At 35.7% G+C, this 14117-nt stretch overlaps 1 protein-coding gene across 1 annotated transcript in view; it reads right to left on the bottom strand.

Annotated features, from left to right (window-relative positions):
• The window catches only part of DMD (dystrophin), a 1921612-nt gene that overhangs the window by 1428112 nt on the left and 479383 nt on the right, over positions 1-14117 (bottom strand). Inside the window, exons 6-7 of the mRNA XM_041000021.1 lie at positions 9990-10162; positions 4675-4793 (exon numbers count right to left, since the gene is read on the bottom strand). Coding sequence (XP_040855955.1) covers positions 4675-4793; positions 9990-10162 — 292 coding nt within the window. The remainder of the gene's footprint in view (positions 1-4674; positions 4794-9989; positions 10163-14117) is intronic.

Raw genomic sequence — 14117 nt, 5'->3', positions numbered from 1 at the left:
AACCCACATGGGAGACCCATAAGAACCTCCTGGTTCCTGGCTTCTGATCCACTATGCTCTGCCCATTGAGGCTATCTGGGGAGTGAACCTACAGATAAAGATCTCTTTATTTCTGCCATTCCTTCTCACTGTACCTCTGCCTTTCAAATAAAAATAAATCTTTTAAAAAAGATTTTCTAGCTTTAAAAAAAATTATCAACAATCCCTCAAAATTGTTATACTTTTAGCCCTTCAACTTCACCTTGTATAAACTAATGATTAGCCTTTCTTGTCCTTACAGTATCCAAATGTGATGGGTGTGATAACAAAGAAAAAGTCCTTGGCCAAACAACTGAAATGAAACCTACAATAAGAGAAGTAAACGGCATTCCTCTCTTTTATAAAACAATATGACTTTTCCTTGAATAATTTTTGAAGATCAGAAATTTGTAAGAATACAGAGTGAAATGGAATATCATCCACTTCTGGAGTAAAAGTTTCCACTCAGCAAAGCTAATTCTTAGAAAAGCAGACTATAACAACACATAAGTGTAATGCGAGGATTAACCAAGCAGAAAATAGGGTCTGTGTCACCACTGTAATAAAGTCAAAATGGAGTGGATTAAAACCAAACTCTAACTGGTCTGGAAATGGCTTTTTGAGGATACAAACATTTCTCCCAAGCCTTAGTGTTCCTTCTTTATTAGTAAAATGTTACGGTCATCATTCATTTTTCATTCAAAGTTATCCTGGTAAATAAGCATGGGCATTTTCATTTTGGATTGCATGTACCAAAAGGAAATGGTTTTCTGCAGTAATATCTTAAAAGGCATCTGGAACATGCCTGATGTTTTATCCCTGAGTTTTTGATTCCTTTAAAGAAGAGTATCTTCACTTTGTTATTCACAAGAAAAAGCTGACGAGGCATTCTCTTAAGACAGGGATTTTTGTGCATTGGCAAATAAACTGATTTGTGTGAAAGTCGGGGAGGCAAACCCACAACACACGTACAATATGTATCCTGCAGAGAAATAATGACAGGAAGTCAACTGCCTGGTTTGCAATACAATATGTATTGAAGGAGATGAGCCTTTTATACCTATGAGCATAGCAATGAATAAAATATTAAGTAATTTACCTTAGATGTAGTTATTTTTGCAAATGTTAACATTTAAACACACTAGAAATAGCTCTTGAAATTGCTTATGCTAATGCTTACTGCTACTCATTTTAAAAGGCAATTCCACTTAAAACAAAACCTCAGGCCTGAAAATACCAAGTTAAAGAAAACACACCAAGGTCTATATATACAAGATACAAAAATCTGCAATACCTCAGTGTCGTTTTAATTCATAAATCTACCTAATCAATAAAGTATGTGTTTAAGATCTTAATACATGATTTGGCAGATGTTTCATAAGCCAAATATACTTTCCATCTCTTAATAATATACATCTATCCAAAATGTTTTTTTTTAACTACCTAAGGGGTGTAATAGACGTGAAATGATAATTGCTTTGGCGTCATCATGCACAAGATAAAGAACCAATATTTGTCTAAACAAAAATATGAACATCTCAAAGGCAATTACAATATAGGGAATCAAAGAAATCCATAAATATGCCCTGTTAAATCCACTGAAGTGAGTGTTGTAAATCTGAAATTCTAGCAGATGGCTTTCTGTTTTTTACACGTAACAAATCAGTAAATAAAGCACCTGATGATTTATTTAAAAATTGTTATTTTTGTCTCCATCAGCATTAATGTAATTTCCTGAAAGACACTGAGAAAAAACTAGATTTTAAAAATGTGTTTGAACAAAAAAAAAGAGAAATAACTCTTACATGCATAATTTATGTATTTCCTTAACATAGCTATTACAACTAACAGATATTGAAAAACTTAACAAGCTTCAGGCTGAATCCTCATCTTAATGACAGCTCAAGTCAGTTTTAATAAGCCTTTTTAAGTGACAGAATACTGCTTAAATTGGAAGGGAGTTGATAAACACAAAGTATTTCCAAATCTACGATTTCAGTGGTGCAGGGGAAGTTACCAAGTGTTTGGAACTCTGTTAATCCATTCAACTTCATATAATGCCTTGCTGGCCTTCAATTATTCAAGCTTAACATTTTATAATCACTTTCCTACAGGCTATAGAATGCACATTTTCCATTTAGGACAGCATATGTTGTTAGGCTTATCATGTTTTCCTGTGCTATAAAATATGGTGTTGATATAATTACCTGTCTCTGATTGCAGCCTTATCAATGTATATTCTTATTATGATGCAAATGTCCATTTAGTTATTTTTATCCTCCTGACTCAAAGGAAGACATAGAAATTAAAATCCATGTTGCCACTTAAAAGAAATACCCAGTGTGCTCTCACTCTCACTATTTGATGACAAGATAAGGAACACAGAAGAATAACCAGCACATAGATCCCAGGATACATTCACTGACCACATATGTGCATTCAGGGCAAAACAGAAACGCATTAACAGATGAATCATTCATATCTACACATTGCAGCTCTTCAAGGGCTGGAAGTCACATTTTCACAACATCTGCCTCTATCTCACTGGAGAGACAGCAAACATGTGAATAAGTACGAGGAGTCAATAGTAAGGTACACCTTGTATATGCAGCAAACAAGAGTACACACACATACATGCATTATACATGAATAGGCACAAATATGACCTATATCATATATACATCACTGTAGATGTAAACACTGAGGACTGATGTTCACCATCAAAAAAGAGGTTACAGGAGTCAGGGTTTGTTCCAAGGAAGAATTTTTCTAACGTACTTATTCTGATTATACCTGAGAAACTCATATTTGTGTTGTTGGAAGCTTCATTTCTAAGTACATTTGCTTATCAAGAGCAATAATAACCTCCTCAAATCATGATGCTGTGCTATCCAAGTAAACTTATCATAAATTGAACATATTATAATCTGAACACACATTCACTACACAGGACCTGCTGGGAATACCAGAATAGCAGCTGAGCATGCTAGAGCATGGGTAGTTTCTTATAGTGATCAAAGGGCTGACTAGGAGCTACGTAGCCACAGACCAACACCACGAGACACTGCTAGCCTGGAAAAGATCCAAATTCAACATTCAAAGCAGAGTGTCTCCCTGCCATGAATCAATTTTGTACTACAATAAAGTTGAAAAAATCATACGATGAAAGGTTATAAGGAAGGAACTGGCTATAGACTAGTCAATTAGATATAAGTATTATTAGTCTTAGGATAAACACCTGATTTTAAATTACTTCTTGAGTTTGCTTAAACTCATTCTTGAGTTTGTTCAAAAATGCCCCACACTCCCTTTTCCTGACATGGGTCTACCTGATGAGCTGAAGCAAACCGTTTTCCGGCTCAGCAACTCTTAAGACTACATTCTGGTTGCTCATCAATTTCCTAGTGACAATCAAACTTCTGAGTCATCACTGAGCACTTGTTAATGGGGCCAACTGCCATGGCTCTTCTCATATCCTGTTTAGGAATTTTTTTTAATATTGCACAAGGCCATTGACTTAACAGTTTCAAGTATATAATACTTTCTTCAAATATCAGCTTCTACAATATCACAGACATCAATCCCATTGACTTCTCCATGGTCAAGCTGAAGGAAAGTAAGAACAAAGCCTGCAACTGCACTGATGTCATCACATCAAACAAACGGCTCCCAGGCTCCAAGAGAGCACAGGGCAGGGTGTCATTATCTCTCTTTGCATGCGTCTCTTTGCATATCTCTCTTTGCATGCGTATTTAAAAGCAATATAACAAAAATATGAACACACTGCTGCCTGTCAACCAGAGAAACAGAAAAGAAATATTAAGAAATATTCATTTAATGAAGGTCTCCCCCAGGGTAGCAAATTAAACCGTAGCAAAGCCAAAAAGAGTTTTTCTGATTTGAAAGAGTAAGTTTTGTCACCTTTTATAGAGCGTATGAATGTAACATGCAAAATTAGCTAATGAATTATGCCTGAACAGTTCATCAATCTCTCTTTTGTTAAGATCTATTTATTTTTATTGGAAAGTCAGATTTACAGAGAGGAGTAGAGACAGAGAGAAAGATCTTCCATTCACCGGTTTACTCCCCAAATTTCTATACGGGCTAGAAATGAGCTGATCAGAACACAGGAGCCAGGAAGTTCTTCCAGGTCTCCCAATCGGTTGTAGGGTCCTAAGGCTTTGGGTCGTCCTTGACTGCTATCCCAGGCTACATTTCCAGCAAGGAACTTGAAGGGTATAAGAGCAGCCAGCATATGAACTTGCACCCATATGGGATCCCAGTGCATGCAAGGAGAGGACTTTAGCAACCAGGCTACTGTGCCAGGCCATCTATCATTTTTTTCAAGGAATCAAATCTTTGTGAATAAGCAAAAAGTTAACATTTTCTAATTATTAATACTATAAATATTCTATATGTAGCATGTTTCTTCTACAAATCATCTGTATTTTAGACTTTTTAAACTTCTGAAAACTAAAATCAAATAGGACAATTCATAACACAAATACAGAACATTTTAAATGCATTTAGAATATGAGAAAACATAAGATACAGTTTTCTATTTTCTATTTAGTTTGCAGAAATATCAAGTCTAGACAAAAAAAAAAGAAAATATAAAATTATATTTAAAATGGTGACATATAGAAATGTACCAACCTTCCGGATCCAGTAGTTTTTCTATGCCAAGTTGACTTTTGGCAATGTTGAAGGCATGTTCCAGTCGTTGTGTGGGTGACTGCTGGCAAACCACACTATTCCAATCAAACAGGTCTGGCCTGGAATACACATACACACACACACACACACACACACAGAGAGAGAGAGAGAGAGAGAGAACACAAATGTAAATCAATCTGAAATGCTTCAAGATACTCTATTTAATTCCTTACTTTGAATGGCAACCCAATACTGTGGTCCTTAAAAATAAAATGTTATCATTAGTTATGGCTCAATAGCAATTCATACTTAAATTAGTCACAATTTTGCTTGAAAATTTTTCAGTTGAATACCTAAAGTACAAGGGCACTTCAACATTTTGTAGAAAATCAAATTAAAAGACTAATTTGTTCTGGCATTTAAAGTTAACATGTACGCAGGTTTTTTTTTTTTTCAAAATATGCCTTTTGCATGAATTTTTGAGAATTTTAATTTGTCAGTGACATCTTAGTAAAGATGGGGAAAAATAATGAAGAAAATAATTTATTCTGCTTTATGCAATGACTAAAAGGCGTTAAACTCACCCAATTTTGTCTGTTTGAAAATGAGCCACTTCTGAGTAATTGCAAATTCTATAACCCTCCTCCAATCTTCCCTTGAACTTCAGACTTTAGACTGTCCTGCCCATTCATTAGCTTCATTCAACAATCACAAGCTCAAGTGCTCAAAACTGAGCTTCCAATCTCAGGTGCATCCCACTCTTCATAGCCCACCTCCTTCACTTTCAGTTCTTGAATATTCAGTAATCAACAATTACAAATTTGCAGTTCCTCTAATTAAGATTCTTGGAATCATCCTTGAAGACTCTTGCACCCTCACACTACAATCAGTTAAACATATATTCAGAATTTGACCAGTTCTCACTGCTATCATGCTAGTTCTAAGTATCATTTTATCTTGCAAGGACTACTGCAGTAGTCTTCTAACTACTCCCCCAAGCCCACCCTCGGCCTTGTTAATCTACGCTCAGTAGAATTTCCAGAGCAATCTGTTAAAAGTACATTTCATGATGTTCCTTTTCTTAAATCCTTACGATCTGGGAAGTGAAAATTAGAGATATAACAATGATCCATTACATCAACATTGTCTGGCTCCCCAATAGTTCCCTGATTTGATTTCTTGCCTTCCTTCTCATATTTTCCAAGCAGGCTAGATAGTTTCTCTATTTGCATTCAGTTGTTCCCTCTGCCTGAAATTCTATTTTCCCAAACATCCACACAGCTCACTCTTCTGCGTCCCCTGAGTCACATTATCAGTAAGTCCTTCCCTGTCCTCTATCTAAAATTTCACGACCCACTCAAACTTATAATTACTCATTTTCTTTCCCCTGAGCCCTTTTATGTTATTCTCATTAGATTTTACTATTTAACATATTATATAATCTAATGAATCTCATTTTTAAATATCTGTCTCATCAATGAGAATGTTGACTGCAAAAATATTTTTATCCACTGAATTTCATTAATAAAAATCCAGTTTGACACAGCAGAGGGTCTCACTAAATAGTTGTCAAAAATGTTTTAGTTGATATAGAGATAACACGAAAGGGTAAGACATCACTGTTATAATGCAATGATTTTGTATCTAATGAGGGGAAATAAAAGCACATACCATAATAATTTCATCAAAATGTATTATTATTTATTAAAACCTACATTTGAAAATAAAGATGATAATATATAAGGTTTTCTAGAACCTGAGGAGGTCAATATAAGTTGTTTAAGTTTTAATTAATGAACTCTTAAATTATAGCATGGTTCAGAAAAAAAATGGGGGAGTATCTAGTGTCACAGTACAGCAAATTAAATGAGAGTGCTGGTTCGAGTCCTGGCTGCTCCACTTCCAATCCAACTCCATGTGAATATACGTTGGAAGGATGTGGAAAAAGTGCCATGTTTTGCCACCCTGCATTCATGTGGGAGATCTAGAAGAAGCTCCATGCTCCTAGCTTTGGCCTGGTCCAGCATTGGCATTTGAAGTCATTTTGAGAGTGAACCATCCCCTGCCCCCATCATTCTGTGTTTCAGATAAATAAAGGATGACATTGTAATAAAGAGAGAAGCCATGTAATACAAGGGAAGAAGATACAGGGCTGGTTTGTTGTTGTTCTCAAAGACTATAATTCAAAATAATGGCACAAACTTATTTCTCAATTCCTTTTTTCCATTGCCTTTATCCTGATTAATGAAAATCAGAAATTTGTTCACTTAGTGGGAAAACAAAATTTCCATATTTATTCCAAATTTTCCTAAACAGCTAAGAGTCTTTTGGAGCCTAAAATATTTCTAAGCTGCTAAATGCCTGCAGTGGTGGGATGAATATACCAAATATAAATTAAATTCGGGACTGGTTGTGCAGCTTTTACTTCCCTATGAAAACTCTGCCCCATTTCTATTCATCTTTAGGCAATGCCGGTAGAAAAGGACAAGGGTATATGGAAAACTAGAAAAAAATGAGAATCATTTCTGCATTCTAACCCTTTTCCTCTCCGCTATTTCTCCTTCCCCTTGTAATACTGCAATTAGAAACACATGTGGGGATGGACATCTGGCCTAGTGACTAAGACAGCACTGAGAGTGCCTGTATCTTAAATTTACTCTGCTTCCTATTCCACAGCTCTGCTAATGCTCACTGGCTCAAGTACTTGGGTTCTAACTCATGGGAGAAGCCTGAATTGAGTTTCCCAGCACCTTGGTTTGGACTGGCCAAGCCCCAGCTCTTTTGGTCATTTGAAGAGTGAGCTAACACGTGAGATCTGTCTGTCTCTCTCTCTCTCTAAGCCTTTCAAATAAAATAAATATCTAAATACATTGTTAAATAATTAAAAGTATAGGCTTAATGACTAGATTGAAAGTAACAAAATGAGTAAGTGGATGGATGTATTAGTACCCATGAGCTTCACATTGAGAAACAAATGCACATGCCATAAAAATCAATTTATTAAGAAATGAAAGTGAAAATACATGATATTATAAGCATGAGAAACAACAGGAGCAGGTCCTCCTAAGGACTGCATTGTGATGGCATAGGGCTGGAGTCCTGACACTTTGTTTCCCGTGCTCTTGGCTTTAGTATCTGCTTTTTAACCCTGCCCCCCCCACCACCAAAAAAAAATCAAATACTGTGGTAATAAGGAATTTAAAGCACAGTTAAATTGTAAACGTACAGCTTGTGCAAATTCATTAGCATGGTTTCATCATATTTCTAATCAGTTATCAAGGGGTTTTCCACAGAATTTGAATCTGACTTCTTTTTGGATTCTTTTTTGTGTTATAACACAAAACTTTGGATTCCCAAGGCCCTTTTGTGAATTCCCATGCTCTGTGTTAAGGGCATGCCTTTGTTCCACACAGCATAGTTACTCCATTATTGAAATCAGGACACCTCATGACGTTCCTAAGTGACAATCACCTTGGAACAGAATCCAACTTTTTTTTTTCAGATACGTAACATAAACCAAAGACAGAAGTGGGGGAGGATGAGTTATGAATGGGTGTTGAATAACTTTGAGGACTCTCTTGAAAGTAACCATTTAATGTGAAAATAAGTGGTTACTGATGATTCATTCAATATTCTGTGAGAGTACATACATGCACATATTTTGCGCAAGAAAGAGTGGGTCAGGGACAGGACAATCTGGCTATGTTTACTGCCTATGAATACATTTGGAAATCATGCAACAGAATATTAAAATGTATCATGAGAAGAGGCTCACGGGATTGAAGCCTCCCACTTGAAGAGAAAATGTTAAAGAGGCAAGAAGGACTATATGACGTGAGCCACAATAACTTGGTTCATCAGCAAGTGTGTACACGAACAGCAAGATCAATATTTTCAGGTTCTTTGTGGGAAGCATGTGGCTGCATAAATGAGCAGTGACTCGCGATGCTGAATGAACCTCTTTATTCCTTCTCATCTGACTGTTTGGAAGCTGTGGAAAATTTGTCTTCTGTCATACTTGTGAAAATCAATCTGTTAACATTGCTTAACACGCTGATTGGCTGCAAGTTGGCCTCCTTTCTAAAATAGGCTTGCTGAGTCATTCACCTGGAAACCCAGGCTAGATGGGGTTAATTAAACCCAGCTGGAGCGAGACACCAGACAAAGAGGCTTATTTAGAGCATGTTTGCTCTTGGATTGAGCGTTATGACAAAGACAATTTATATTCTGAGCTTTTCATGAAGCTAGATTGGCAGAGAAAAATGATAGATTCATCCCAAAAAAAAAAAAAAAAAAAACCAAAACCAAACTGCATCAAAGTGGGAAAAGATAAGCTGCAGCAAAAGTCAGGGAGGATGCAGTCCAGGGACATTTCAAACACAGTTCATCAGGTGATGCATTTGATTTTGGATTAAGTAAGAGAGACAGTAATGTAGAGACCAAACTAGGAACTCCTTAAACTAAATATATTCTCTCAACTTATCTCTCCTGTATCATACCTCAGAAAAATATTATATATAATATACCAAATGTCTTATACATCACATCTTATATTGTATAATATACATTGCATAAATAAATGCATTTATAGATATTTCCGAATTTTGTGCTTCTTGGGTTCTTCAATTCATTCACTAAACTTCCTTATACAAGAAAAGCAAACATTTTAGGCTGTATAACACTGTATAGAATACAGTTAATGATGTTCAGTTCACTGTGTTAGTCTCAGTTCTTTTTGTGAAGATCAGTCTCTTGTTTACAACACTTGCTTTTGTGTTCCTGAGCAGTTGTTTCTTTCAGTTCTCTGAGCACAGGGTCATGGAAATTATGGTGTTCTGTTCTTAGCCTTAGTTACTAAGATGCTCATAACCACTTTTAACCCTGAACTAGAAGAAAATACGCCTTATGATGTTTACTGTCAAAGTATCTGCTAAATGGTTTTCTTTTTAAACATTTATCTGTTGATGATAATTTGATCACAACCACCTACAAGAGATTTAGAACAATTTTTACCAATGTTGGCTAGCTTTATGCACTGATTTTTCTGCAAAAAGTCCAATTCCATACAACCTGGGTTTTCTGGAAGTCCCAGTTTCAACTAAGTTGATCCTTTACCCTCACCATAACAAATTTTACACTCCATTGATTTCAGTATTTAAACAGCTAAATGGCATTTCGAACAAAATTTGTTAAACTATGGTCAACCAACGCACATAAAATTTTGCATAGTAAAAATGATCTAGAATCACACTAGAGAAAATGTATCAACACCAACACTTCTGAAAAGCATTTAGCATTCTCTATAGCATGCTCACCTATGACTGTGGATGAGGGCATTCAGAGCCAGGCCATCACACCAGCTGGTGGTAAAGTTGATGACATTAACCTGTGGATAATTACGAGTTGATTGTCGGACCCAGCTCAGGAGAATCTTTTCACTATTGGTTTGTTGCAATCCAGCCATGATATTCTTCATTACATTTTTGACCTACATGTGGGAAAAAGGGCTGTTAGCAAATAAGAATCACACAAACATCAATATAATGCCCTCATCACTTAGAGCCAAATAATGGGGAGTTTGATTGGGGGGAGAGATAATCACTGATAAATTTTTTAAAAATCTACCAAGTCTGGATTCATATCAGTTATTTTTGGAATCTGTTCCCTTTGGTTAGTGCCCATTATATATATATTACTATTCCTAAAACCTGACACATTAAACTACAAATCACTGGTCTTACACTTGTTTATCTTTTAACTTTTAATATATAGACAAAAGAAATGAGTGTGCAAATACTAGAATAACCAAGAACTTAAATATATCAGTGATTTTAAAGTAACAGTACATAGATAAGAGAATATTTTAATGCCTAGATTCAAAGCCTGCCTTTGTATTAACTAACCACGCTAACTTACTTAAGAAGTTATTTAAGCTTTGTATGTCTTTATCCTTTCCATCCTTTTCAAACATACTAGGTTGTAAGAATCAGTCTAACACATGCTAAAGTAAAACTCCTAAGTTAATTCTGAAATTTAAAGTAATACTCATATTCATTTGAGCACAGTTTAAATATAATGAACATTGGCTGAAAGACAGATATGTTTCCCAATGGAATAGAAAAACATTTTAGAAATACAGCAACTATCCCTAAGAGCTGTGGACATGTGGCCCTTGGTTTTATTGTCCTTAATTCATTTGGAATGCTCCTCTCCTAGGTTTTGTACTTGTGCAAATGTTATTCAGCAGGTTATTATATTTCAAAGTTGCAATCCTCCATTCTGATGCAGAAAGCATTCTAAGCATTTTTCCTAAATATCAAGAACACAGTGACACCTCATTATAGAACATACTGCCTACAGTCTTATTAAAGAAACCTATACAAGGTGATTTGTTCAATATAAGCTAAGCCACTAATGAGATACTTGAAAGAAGTACAGAAGTAAATGTCATTAGCCTTTAGCACCGAGGACTTTGCTTTGGGGAAATACCGTCCATACCTTATTCTATGCACTGCCAACATCTTGACCAGGTGATGAATATTTATAGTGCATTCAAAACATGTCATTTTATTTTCCTTTTCCATCCATGTGGAAGTTACCCACTGCCTCTGGGGTAAATACATATTTAACAAATCCGATGTAACTCATTCTTTTATGAAAGAGTCAAAGTAAAATTGAGAGTATGCAATTAAATCATGTCTTAAAAAGTTTGGGAAAAGTTTTAGTAAACATGGTCATATCCTGAAGAAATGTGATCTTGGCATATTTTGCTATGATCTGCTGATAGCTTGATCCATTATTTAGGAGTGCAATATCTACTTTCATTTATTTCTGACTGGCCAACTTACATCATTCAGTGATTAAACAGGTCAAATAATTATTTAGTATATCTAATTGTTAAAGTATTATTAGATAGCAAGCACCTCAGCCCTGTCAGACTGACTAAAATAAAAGACGTAGTGCTACCAATGCTGGCAAGAATGTGGAAAAAAGAACACTTCAACACCGTTAAATGAGCGCAATCACAGTGGAAAACAGTTTGGAGATTTCTTTAAAAAACAGAAACAATTTGCCATATGATCGAGCCATTCCATTACTGGAAAACATAATCATGAAAAAAAAAAAAAAGATACCTGTGCCTCTATGTATTTTGGCTGCACTATTCACAACAGGCAAAATGTGGAATCAACCAACGAATCCATCATCCGGTGAATGGATAAAATATAGTATAAACAGTCACACACATCTCCATAATGTAAAATTATTGAACTATAAAAGAGATGGAAATTTTACCATTTGTATCAAAATGATTGAATGGATGCAACTGGATGACATCGTGCTGAGTAAAATAAGCATAGATTGGCAGCAATTCAGACCTGATGAACTATCAAAACTGCTTCAGCAGGACCCTCGGAGCATGCCTCACATCAGGGACCTGGGATGGGTGGGAGGCTGGGTGGGGCTTCTCCCTTTGTTTCTCCCTGACCCCAGATACAGGGGGAAAAATGATATTAGTGTGGAAACAATGGTATTACCCATTTTCCTGTTGCCCTTGACCCTTTGTACCCTAATCAACTAAGTAAGATTATTTTAAGAATAAATAAATAAATTTAAATATATATATACATACAACTAAAAATAGGAAACAAAAAAAAGCATAGAAACACAAATATCCCATGTTCTTCCTTATATGTAAGAGCCAAAATTTAAAGAGGAAAATAAATTTTAAAAAGCAAAGACAAAGCTAAAAAAGAAAGAAATGCCAAGCTGTCATTGGTAGTACTGCAAATATGTAGCTCTGTCAAACTTTGTTTACATTGTTGTCAAACCACTGGCTAAGAATGCTGCACAGTTATAGTTTTGATGGTTTGTGATTATTTCAAAATTTACTCTATATGGGCGCAAATCATCTTTCCATTTGATTATTGTCTACAGGCCTTGTCTATGTTACTGCAGAACTAGGATCATTTAATATGCTGATTTCTTTCTTCAGTGGAGCAATAGGCCCTAGACTGTAGTGATAATTAAAGTACGTTATCACAAAAACTAAACAGGAAAATAGCAAGAGGGAAGGCCTCAGAATGGGGCAAGTGGAGGCTGGGAAGAAGGATGTAAATATCATTATAATCTTAGAAACTATTATGCTTGGGAAAATGAGCCAATCCCCAAAAGACAAATACGTTTTCTCTGATAAGAAATGATACACCGAACACAAAAGCTAATCTATATAAGCGAGGTTAACATTCTGAGATCTGATCACTATTTATAGCCTCTGACTACACCCCTGAGTAATAGCAGGATTTGCAGTCCTTTCTCTCTTCTTGCTATGCTTGCACATCTTTGCCTATTGGAGTGTTAAGCTTTGATTGTTAAGCAGGAGAAAAATATGACATTGTAACAATTAGTAAAAGGGGGAGGATAGGGAAGGAGTAGGAGGGAAATGGGAGGATCCCCTATGTTTCTGTATCTGCATTGTGAGATACATGAAATCTATTCATTCTATATATAAGTTAATTAAAAAAAAGAACTGTATTTATGAGTTCTAAGATATATTTTTCCTTAACATACTCCAAAACTATAAATTGTACAACCTCCATAGACAGCAATTGTATGATGTGTAATTTGTACCGTGTGTTAAGTCAGGATGGGAATCAGCAGATACTGGCCCAATGGTAGTGATGGATTTGCACTGATCCGGCATCCTTCCAATGATGAATGGGACTCATTTGTGAAATTCTAGAAAAGACTGCCCTCTATGCACATAATGTTAAAGGACAACACAGTATTCAATCTAAAACTCCTTTAGCATTTTTATGTCACTAATGAAGTTTATTAGCCTCAGTCTCATTTGGCACTGCTTTTACCTGAGCACAAATGTTGCTGAAATGAAAATAAAGAGCAATATGTGAAAATAATTCCTTTCTTACTTAAAACACAGTTAGCAAGAAATTATATAGCTGCTTCTAAATGTGGGTCTGCAAACCAAAATAATTATTTTGCCCTCACAGCTTACTGTCTCTATGGGGCAAATAATCAATCTAAACAAGTGTGTGTGTGTGTGTGTGTGTGTGTGTGTGTGTGTGTGTGCGCTAGAGATTTGATTTTAAAAGAAAATAATTGAAATGTCTGTGAGCAGAGATTTTAAAAATTCCCAGGAATCTAAACTGTGCAAAGAAGATATCATTAAATTGTAGGGTATACCAGCAAGATTTTTCTTCAAGGAAGGGTTTATTGTAGCTGTTATTGGGTAATCTCCAGCCACCTGTTAGGCCTCTCAGTTGCTGAATCATGTTACCTGAAATGCATCTTTTTGGAAGCATTCTATATCTAGCGTTTGACAAACAGTCATGATACAAACACTAACCCATTGTGATTCCCCTTAGGACAAGGTCCTGCTAGCTCCCGGTTCCCCATGGCTTTGAATAAAGCTACTGTTGAGACTG

The sequence above is a fragment of the Ochotona curzoniae genome, unplaced genomic scaffold, assembly GCF_017591425.1.
Source record: "Ochotona curzoniae isolate NIBS_2020 unplaced genomic scaffold, NIBS_Ocur_1.0 contig_1274, whole genome shotgun sequence".
NCBI lineage: Eukaryota > Metazoa > Chordata > Mammalia > Lagomorpha > Ochotonidae > Ochotona > Ochotona curzoniae.
This window is presented reverse-complemented; position numbering and strand designations above follow the sequence as displayed.